This window comes from Piliocolobus tephrosceles, chromosome 7 (genome assembly GCF_002776525.5).
Source record: "Piliocolobus tephrosceles isolate RC106 chromosome 7, ASM277652v3, whole genome shotgun sequence".
NCBI classification, from domain to species: Eukaryota; Metazoa; Chordata; class Mammalia; order Primates; family Cercopithecidae; genus Piliocolobus; species Piliocolobus tephrosceles.
This window is the reverse complement of record NC_045440.1, coordinates 57,576,901-57,587,707: the sequence shown is the minus strand read 5'-3', so window position 1 is coordinate 57,587,707 and position 10,807 is coordinate 57,576,901. Positions and strand designations below refer to the sequence as shown.

The window sequence follows — 10,807 nt, the reverse complement described above, 5'->3', positions numbered from 1 at the left end:
AGTTCAATTCCTGGATATCCTTGTTAACTTTCTGTCTCGTTGATCTGTCTAATGTTGACAGTGGAGTGTTGAAGTCTCCCATTATTATTGTATGGGAGTCTAAGTCTCTTTGTAAGTCTCTAAGGACTTGCTTTATGAATCTGGGTGCTCCTGTATTGGGTGCATATATATTTAGGATAGTTAGCTCTTCCTGTTGAATTGATCCCTTTACCATTATGTAATGGCCTTCTTTGTCTCTTTTGATCTTTGATGGTTTAAAGTCTGTTTTATCAGAGACTAGGATTGCAACCCCTGCTTTTTTTTGTTCTCCATTTGCTTGGTAGATCTTCCTCTATCCCTTGATTTTGAGCCTATGTATGTCTCTGCATGTGAGATGGGTCTCCTGAATACAGCAGACTGATAGGTCTTGACTCTTTATCCAATTTGCCAGTCTGTGTCTTTTAATTGGAGCATTTAGTCCATTTACATTTAAGGTTAATATTGTTATGTGTGAACTTGATCCTGCCATTATGATATTAACTGGTTATTTTGCTCATTATTTGATGCAGTTTCTTCCTAGCCTCGATGGTCTTTACGTTTTGGCACATTTTTGCAATGGCTGGTACCGGTTGCTCCTTTCCATGTTTAGTGCTTCTTTCAAGGTCTCTTGTAAGGCAGGCCTGGTGGTGACGAACTCTCTAAGCATTTGCTTATCTGTAAAGGATTTTATTTCTCCTTCACTTATGAAACTTAGTTTGGCTGGATATGAAACTCTGGGTTTAAAATTCTTTTCTTTAAGAATGTTGAATATTGGCCCCCACTCTCTTCTGGCTTGTAGAGTTTCTGCTGAGAGATCTGCTGTTAGTCTGATGGGCTTCCCTTTGTGGGTAACCCGACCTTCCTCTCTGGCTGCCCTTAAGATTTTTTCTTTCATTTCAACTTTGGTGAATCTGGCAATTATGTGTCTTGGAGTTGCTCTTCTTGAGGAGTATCTTTGTGGCATTCTCTATATTTCCTGAATTTGAATGTTGGCCTGCCCTACTAGGTTGGGGAAGTTCTCCTGGATGATATCCTGAGGAGTGTTTTCCAACTTGGTTCCATTTTCTCACTCACTTTCAGGCACCCCAATCAGATGTAGATTTGGTCTTTTTACATAATCCCATACTTCTTGCAGGCTTTGTTCGTTTCCTTTTCTTCTTTTTTCTTTAGACTTCTCTTCTCGCTTCATTTCATTCATTTGATCCTCAATCGCTGATACTCTTTCTTCCAGTTGATCGAGTCGGTTACTGAAGCTTGTGGATTTGTCACGTATTTCTCGTGTCATGGTTTTCATCTCTGTCAGTTCGTTTATGGCCTTCTCTGCATTAATTATTCTGGTTATCAATTCTTCCACTCTTTTTTCAAGATTTTTAGTTTCTTTGCGCTGGGTACGTAATTCCTCCTTTAGCTCTGAGAAGTTTGATGGACTGAAGCCTTCTTCTCTCATCTTGTCAAAGTCATTCTCTGACCAGCTTTTATCCGTTGCTGGCGATGAGCTGCGTTCCTTTGGAGGGGGAGATGCGCTCTTATTCTTTGAATTTCCAGCTTTTCTGCTCTGCTTTTTCCCCATCTTTGTGGTTTTATCTGCCTCTGGTTGTTGATGATGGTGACGTACTGATGGGGTTTTGGTGTGGGTGTCCTTCCTGTTTGTTAGTTTTCCTTCTAACAGTCAGGCCCCTCAGCTGCAGGTCTGTTGGAGATTGCTTGAGGTCCACTCCAGACCCTGTTTGTCTGGGTGTCAGCAGCAGAGGCTGCAGAAGATAGAATACTGCTGAACAGCGAGTGTACCTGTCTGATTCTTGCTTTGGAAGCTTCCTCTCAGAGGTGTACTCCACCGTGTGAGGTGTGGAGTGTCGGTCTGCCCCTAGTGAAGGATGCCTCCCAGTTAGGCTACTCAGGGGTCAGGGACCCACTTAAGCAGGCAGTCTGTCTGTTCTCAGATCTCAACCTCCATGGTGGGAGATACACTCTTCTCTTCAAAGCTGTCAGACAGAGTCGTTTGCATCTGCAGAGGTTTCTGCTGCTTTTTTCTTCTTGTTGTTGTTGTTTAGCTGTGCCCTGTCCCCAGAGGTGGAGTCTACAGAGACTGGCAGGCCTCCTTGAGCTGCTGTGAGCTCCACCCAGTTCGATCTTCCCAGGGCTTTGTTTACCTACTTAAGCCTCAGCAATGGTGGGCGCCCCTCCCCCAGCCTCGCTGCTGCCTTGCCGTTAGATCGCAGACTGCTGTGCTAGCAATGAGGAAGGCTCCGTGGGCATGGGACCCTCCCGGCCAGGTGTGGGATATAATCTCCTGATGTGCCCGTTTGCTTAAAGCGCAGTATTGGGGTGGGAGTTACCCGATTTCCCAGGTGTTGTGTGTCTCAGTTCCCCTGGCTAGGAAAAGGGATTCCCTTCCCCCTTGCGCTTCCCAGGTGAGGCGATGCCTCGCCCTGCTTCAGCTCTCGCTGGTCGGGCTGCAACAGCTGACCAGCACCGATTGTCAGGCACTCCCTAGTGAGATAAACCCAGTACCTCAGTTGAAAATGCAGAAATCACCTGTCTTCTCTGTCGGTCGCACTGGGAGCTGGAGACTGGAGCTGTTCCTATTCGGCCATCTTGCTCCGCCCCCCTAGCTTCTAGAAAGCGTTTTCATGCAGTGATTCATGGGGAAATTTGAAGGAGACCGGCACAATAGCTCACACCTGCAATCCCAGCACTTTGGAAAACCAAAGCTAGAGAATGGTTTGAGGCCAGGAGTTCAGGACCAGCCTGGCAACATAGCAAGAGCCCATGTCTATAAATTTTTATTTAAATAGCCAAGTTTGGTTGCATGCACCTGTGGTCCCAGCTACTCAGGAGGTTGAAGTGAGAGGTTTGCTTGCTTGAGCCCAAGAATTATAGGCTGCAGTGAACTATTATCATTTCACTGCACTGCACTGCACTCCAGCCTGCACAACAGAGTGAGACCCTGTCTCAGAAAAACAAAAAACAAAAAAACAAAGAAAAAAAAATTGAAGGAAAATATGCTTGTAGATATAATATTCAATTTGGGTGCCTCTGCCCAGCTTCCTGGAAACTACAAATGTAATATAAAGACAAGAGGAGAAAAGAAATGCAAGGAAAAAAAGCAATCCACATGGGCGATCAAGGCTGCAATTGAGCAGGTCTGTAATCTGCTCACAGGGCTGGTGCCATCTTTCCTTGCTAGAATCCTGTGTCAACCCTGCATGAATGATGCAGTAGGTTGAAACATCCCTGGGACTGACTGGCATTTCTAGTAATCATTGGGTATGGCAAAATATTCATTCATTGAGTCATACAGAAGGCCCTCTGGGGATCATGGAATCATAAGAGCTGGCTTTTGCTTGTAGCAGTTTAGGAGGTGGACTAGGACATGTACTTACACAACTTGAGTGTAAAAAATTAAAGTGAAATTAAAAAGATATAAAATATGTTTGCAGTTTAGAATGGGAGATTATTTCTATCTGTAAGATCAGGAGAGCTCTGTGGAGATGACAGCATTTGAGCTAGGTCTCAAAGAGTAGGTAGGAGGTGGACACTTGCAGATGCGAAAGCAAGCTATGCCAGTAGATGGGAATATTCAAAACTGAGACATGAAATTTGGAAAGTTCAAGGCATCTGGCTGATACATAAAAAGTTGACAGTGGGTCTGGGTAGATAGTTGATATCTATCAGACCATGGAAGACACCGAATTTGAACTTTGTTGGTATGAACTCAGAAGACACTGAAGGATTCTGAGTAGGAAAGTGACTCAAGTAGGACTTAGCTGAAGGCTTTAAGAAGATTAATCTGCCATTAATGTGTATGATTAGTGGAAACAGAGAGAGATGGGAGGTCTGTGAGGAGCTCTCATCAGTCTTTAATACCACATCCACATCAACAGCATTGTGGCTGATATGATTTAGATGTTTGTCCCTTCCAAATCTCATGTTGAAAAGTGATTCCAATGTTGGTGGTGGGACCTGGTTGGAGGTGATTGGATCATGATGGAGGACCTCTCATGAATGGCTTAGAGCTATCCTCATGGTGAGGAGTGAGCTCTCACTCAGTGTGTTCACGTGAGATCTGGTTGTTTAAAAAGTGTGCCCCCACCCCCCATCTCTCTCTTACTCCCTGCTCTCACCGTGTGATGTGCTGCTCCCTCTTTACCTTCCACCTTGATTGTAGGCGTCCCCAGAAGCAGATGCTGGCACCGTGCTTCCTGTACAGCCTGCAGAAACTAAGCCAATTAAACCTCTTTTCTTTATAAATTACCCAGCCTCAATGATCTCTTTATAACATTGCAAGAATGGACTGACAGTGACTTATTCTTTGGTGGCTTTTATTTCTAACACTAGATGTTGCCTTGATTTTTTAAAATGTGGATTAAAGGGTACATGCGTTACAAAGTCTTTCTTAATATTAATGTAAACAAACCATTTTTTTTGAAATTTTGAATCATGTCTTTAACTTTTCAAATGAGAGTTCTAATATTTTTGGTATGTTTTTATAAGGAGCACCTCCTGTCTTTAGTCATTCTAGTTGTTCTTTGTATTTTCTGTATAGTCACTAAATCTTTTCTAAGTTGCAAGGACTGACCGCTGCTATAACTGTGGTTTTTAAGTAACCCATAGAATAATTTTACCCAAGGTCCTTTATAGATTGATAAAACTCTTTCTGCAGCATTTCTGATAGATGATCGTCTGCCTTTGATTCAAATTATGGGGACCCGCTGCTGCCTAAAGGATCCCCATTGTGGCATTATTCCAGTGATTTGATGACCCTTTTTTTTTTTTTTTTTTTTTTTTTTTTTTATCTTGAGTCCACACCTACTTCATAATCTTCCTTTTGTTCCCAATTTTGCCTGTGGAGCTACTCAAATTAATTCCAGTCTACATTTCTACACAAATATACTTCACATTCTGCTACTATAACCACAAATATACACCCCACCCCAAAAAGGCTTTCAATCTCTAAAGATAGTTTACATATTCTATTCTCCTTTAGGCTGAGCAACCCCAGTTCTTTCACCTATTCCTTGTATGAAGTAATTTGTAGAGTCTGCACAATATTTTGTCCTCTGGATATTCCCTAATTTGTCAACTTTCTCCTCAAAACATAGTATGCAGAAATAAATGCAAGTATTTTGTTGCTTGGCTACTGTGAGAAGGGCCCACAATGTAGCCATAACATTCCTTTAATTCAGACTTCTTTTACCTCACATTGCTGATGTATTATGCAAGGAAAAAAACAAAGGATGAGGTAGGTTATATTTTTAAAAGCAAGCACCAAACAGATGCATACACATTTTCTGGCTTCAACTCTAAACATACGTTTTTATGTTTTATGTTGACAAAAAAAATGTTTACCAGTGATCTCATTATTTTCATGAATTATTAGGAACTAGACCTAATGATCTAAATATCTTCTGTTGTTAAAAAAAAAAAAAAAAAGGTTAAAGAAAAAAGGGCATGAACAAAGAAAAACAAATAATAATTTTCATGAAACTAACGTTTTTTTCTCTTAAACTAAAAATTTTTATTCTCCTTTCATTACATTTTCTGTAACTTAAAATGATCTACTAAATTTTTTCTCTCTCCCTCTCTGCCTCCCTTCCTTCCTTTCTGGGGATGACACACACTCTGAATTCTTTTTTATGAGGTTTCCTGAGGAGTTCTATATTCTTCAGAGCCATAATAATATTTTTTTCAGTGTTCTCAATTTAAAACACCAGACATGATTACTGAAATTGTGCTATTTTATAGATTGACAGCTACACTTTTTGTGGCAGGATATAGCATATTTTAATGAAAATGGGAAAGTGAAAAAAAAAAGACATGTAGAAATCAGAAATAAGGCAAAAATTTTCAAAGCAAAATTTAGGCTAAAAATGTCCTATGGGTCATCACTTTTCCACAAGGCAATTGCCAGCTAAAACCAACCATTTCCTTATAACTGGGCCAGTCAAAAGTAAAAGAAATAGGGGTTTTCTGTGTTCCTATAATGCCATATGTGGCATTCTTTCAATGGAAATTCACTTCTCCACTTGAAAAATTAAAACCAAAACTGACTTGGAGTTTGCTAGAGAATTACTTCTCAGAATTCTTCTAAGTACGAGTGGTGAAATTATTATGAATTTCTAATACTATCTCACTGGAGGACTAGGTTAGCTAGCTAAATCAAGCAGAAAGCCCTTGTAGCCATCTCTACAAAGGCAGACAACCGGATGTCCACTAAGTTTACAAGAGCTCTGTGTCAGTCAGCTTGATGGCTTTTTACTTTCTGTTCAACCTGTGTCCTGGCTCGGAACCTGACTACTTTGGTCAGATCATTTGTTGCATTTAAAAACAATTTTAAATATTTCTTCTCTTTTTCTCTGGCCCTGAATTCTGCTTTCAGTACAGATCTCAGCCCTCACCCAATAGATGACACTAATTCATAATAAATTTAAGAATGGGTTAGATTCTTTTTATATTTATGAAATTCTTTACACTACAATTCCTGGCAAAATAGTGGAATAGATACTTGGAATAACTTCCCACTACAAAACTAATAGTGAATAAAATGCATCTCTGAATGAGTAGAAAATTGAAAATCCTCAAAGAATTGTCTGAATTATCTTTTTCCTTTAGAATAATTTCTCTGTTTTCACTTCTGTTTTTATATGTCTTACCAATAGCTTTCCTAAATGTTTCACATTTCATTGTCTTTGTACAATATGGGAAAAGACTGATTAGCATAGGTAGCTGGCCTGTGGGAAGGTTAGGTCCTTTGTTTTGAAGGGCTTCTCCTGAATTAGAGAATTAGGGATAGCTTGCTGTTGTATCTGAACCATCTTTTGTGCCATGCTTTATTCAGCTCTTTGAATGTTGTACTATCTGCATTCCAAACTTGTCCCCTAACTACTGGTCCACTTATGAGACCTTTTCTTCTACTCTAGAACCATAGGTATGCATTCATTTTTAATTTATATTTTGAATGTCAATACGTATGGAGCAGGAGAGTTAGAGAGATACACTCCATTTCCTTTCTTAATCTGAGTAGTGAATTTCAAGTTCTATTTTAACACTCCAGAAGACAGTAATTTTATTTAGAAAGTATAGCATAAGACTGATGCTGACTAAAAGAAACAAATTCTGGGTTTTGATTGTTACTTGACTAAAAAAATAATCTTAGAAGATGTGATGGTGTATAAGAAGTCATCATATTTTCTGACATCCCTAACTTTCAGTAGTTGGGTCTAATTTTCTTTTGTTGAGTATAGGTTGAACTTAGTCACTAACTTCTAATGAACAGAATAAAGTTGAAGATATACTGTGAGACTGCAACGTCTAGGTCATAAAAGGCAATGTAATCTTCTCACTCTCTCTGTCTCTTAAATCACTCATCCTGGGAAAAATTAGATGTCATGTCATGAGAAGCCCTAAGGGGAGAACCCAGTGGCAAGAAACTGAGCTCCTCAACCTACAGCCAGAAAAGAACTGAGGCTTTTGGCCAACAGTCATCTGGGTGGGCTTTCTTGGAAACACATTCTCCTGCCCTAGTCAAGCTTTCAGATGACAACAACTCTGGCCAACAACCTGGCCTGCAAACCCATGACAGACCCTGAGCCAGAACCACCCATATAAAATGCTGCGGAATTTCTGAGTCAAACACACTGTGTGAGACTAGAAAAAATTTGTAATATTCCATTAAATTTTTGAATCATTTAAAAGCCAGTATTAGAAAAATAATACATAAGAGTTAAAGAAAAGTCAAAAGATTAGATTGATATGGAAAGAATAATTAGCAGGAAATTACCAAAAAAAAAAAAAATGTAAGTCAAGAATGCATGTAATGCTACAGGGAAAAAATAGGATATATATAAAGAAGTCCCCTCTTTTCCTTTCTCCGCCATCGTGGTGTGTTCTTGCCTCCACTTCTCGCCATGTCTTCTCACAAGACTTTCAGGATTAAGCGATTCCTGGCCAAGAAACAAAAGCAAAATCGTCCCATTCCCCAGTGGATTCGGATGAAAACTGGAAATAAAATAAGGTACAACTCCAAAAGGAGACATTGGAGAAGAACCAAGCTGGGTCTGTAAGGAACTGCACATGAGATGGCACATATATTTGTGCTGTCTGAAGGTCACGATCACATTACCATATCAAACTGAAAATGTCACCACTCTCTGGGAGAGTTCGACGTATTTTCCTCTCTGAATCTATTATGAATGCGTTGGTTGGCTGGGTTCAGTAATAAATATGTGAGGCCTTTCATTTCAAAAAAAAAAAAAGAAGTTAATATCCAAGTCTTATTCATACTCATACAGGCATACACATTTATTTAGGAATATATACATATGTACATTTTAGCAATTCATAATTTACATACTATTTTGTGAAAGGATTCAAGTACTCTGTGGAAAAAAGGTATTCAGGCTGAAATATTATATCATATGCATTTTCCACAGATAAATAATGTCCTTTTATATTATCTCGAAGATATTTGTAGAGACAGGAAGTGGTTTATTTCACTGGGTTGTATCTAGAATCTGACTAGTTTCTCTTTGTCATTAATTGAAGTAATTATTGAGAATAACACCCTTTAAGTTGCCCAAACCTAGTTATAAATTTATTTCTGACTAAGCTAGAACGAATAGCAGTATTTATTTTGATGATAACTTCCACTGATATTACTCTAAAGAGCTTCTTCTTAATGAAAAGAGAGTAAAAATAAAACATTGTTATATATAACATATTAAACTATCACAAAACGCCTAAAACTATCATCGTAATTTCCCTTTCTTTCAGCCAGAAAATGGATTTTTTATGAATTTTACAAAAACTTATTATTAGAGTCACAAAAAGCTTTCACTTATAATACTTGTCAAGATGATCAAAAGAGCTATAAGCACCAGTGGGAAATAGCCACAGGACCAGCTTCACGAAGCCCTCATCCTTTTATCTCAGGGACAAGGAACATTCATAATTTACAACAGTAGTTGGCTCTGAAATACAGAAATAATGTTCCACATCCACTCAGTGTTCGTGTGGCATTTATTATCTTATTTTTCTCATTTTCTTAATCAGTTCTTTTGTCTCTTGTGCAACCAGCAATTTTAGGATATTTTAGGGCTGCTTTTTTGAGAAGAGCTAGCTACTGTCTCCAGACACCTATCACCAAACTGTTTCTTCAGCTCTAATAGCTCCATCAGTTCCCAGCCTACGGCTGAGCACTGCTTAGCCCTGAGGCGCTCCACGTGAATTACACTGATAGATAACAAGGTCTCTTCAGTTAAGACATTCTACAGGGTTAGTCACTTCAACTTGAGAAACAATTTTCTATTTACCTATTCTAAATATATTACTCCCTTATTGTGAGTCAAATATAAAGATACAAAGCCTTTTTTTTTTTAACATCAACATTTTGTAGCATTGGATTTTATGTCATAAATACCTGTTCATTGATTTTTTATAGTATGAATAAAGTGATACACTGGCAATGTTCAGGTAAATGTGAGTTAGACAAGTGCTCAGTTCTGATTCTACAAACTTTTTGTTTATCACTGATTTATTTTCAAAGGTAGGTAGGTAAGCAGATGGAGGCTCATCGCTAGTTTTTCATGTACCTCAGCCACCAAACTTTTACTTCAATTTGGTGTCTATTAACCTGGCTTGACATCACTGAATCGATGGATATCAACCACGTTTAAGCAAGCAGGCACTTGGAGTATTAGTAACCACACAAGTACACATGCGCAAGTCCACACAGTGAGGGCTAAAACTTTCCAGTTAAAATTTGGATGACCCAGAATGTTATTTCTGAATATCTTTTGCTGTTTAGTCTGTCATTCAAAGAAATAAGTTAATTGGTAGTTAGTCTCACATTCTAAGGATTAAGTGTATGTGATATTAAAAAAACACTGATCAGAAATGTGAATCTCTGGGATAAGGGGGTTGGGGAGATGCTAGTCCCGACTGTGAAACCTGGTAGCTTTATTCTCTCATTTGTTTCATTCAACAGAGATCTAGGGGAAATTGAATATTTGTCAGGCACCATTGTAGGTATCGGAGATATAGCGTGAACAAAACAGGTAATGTCCCTAGTCTTATTTAGAAGGAAACTTCTGGCCGGGCACGGTGGCTCACACCTGTAATCCCTACACTTTGGGAGACCCAGGTGGGTGGATCGCCTGAGGTCAGGAGATCAAGACCAGTCTGACCAATATGGTGAAACGCTGTCTCTATTAATAATACAAAAATTAGCCGGGCGTGGTGGCTGGCACCTGAACTCCCAGCTACTCAGGAGGCTGAGGCAGGAGAATCACTTGAACCCGGGAGGCAGAGGTTGCAGTGAACCAAGATGGCATCACTGCACTACTAGCCCAGGCAACAGAGCGAGACTCCACCTCAAAAAAAAAAAAAAAAAAAAAAAAAAAAGAGCACACCTTCTTTTGCTCCAGGATTCTGAGCTTTAATTGATTAATATCAGTCCTTCTTACTCTATTAGGTGGGTAGAAAAGTGAAAACGAAATGGTATATAGGAAAGTACTTTGAAAGCACCATGAAAACGCAAGCCGTGACTTTATCACTAGGGATCCGTAGATCCTTAGCAAGTTACCCCGCAAAGGTCTTCCTAAATAACTGATAGCTATTCTCTCTCCCATCCCAGATTTCCACAACCTTCAGAAATGCTAAATAAACATTATTGTGATGTTTTTTTTTTTTTTTTTTTTTTTTTTTTTTACTATTTTTACTATTGATGTTTCACTATTGTGATGTTATTTTAACCATAGCAACATTTTTTAAAGGTCACCTATGTATCTGT

General features: G+C 39.0%; 1 protein-coding gene across 1 annotated transcript; it reads left to right on the top strand.

Moving 5' to 3' along the window:
• The first annotated feature begins 7,876 nt into the window (after positions 1–7,876).
• On the top strand, positions 7,877–8,140 carry LOC111524863 (60S ribosomal protein L39). Its single transcript, XM_023190157.2, has one exon. The coding sequence runs from the start codon at positions 7,926–7,928 to the stop codon at positions 8,079–8,081; it is 156 nt and encodes a 51-aa protein (XP_023045925.1). The 5' UTR covers positions 7,877–7,925; the 3' UTR covers positions 8,082–8,140.
• The last annotated feature ends 2,667 nt before the right edge of the window (positions 8,141–10,807 follow it).

Excerpts from the sequence above, each read along its gene's own strand:
- LOC111524863 (XM_023190157.2), top strand. The coding sequence starts at position 7,926 with ATGTCTTCTCACAAGACTTTCAGGATTAAGCGATTCCTGGCCAAGAAA.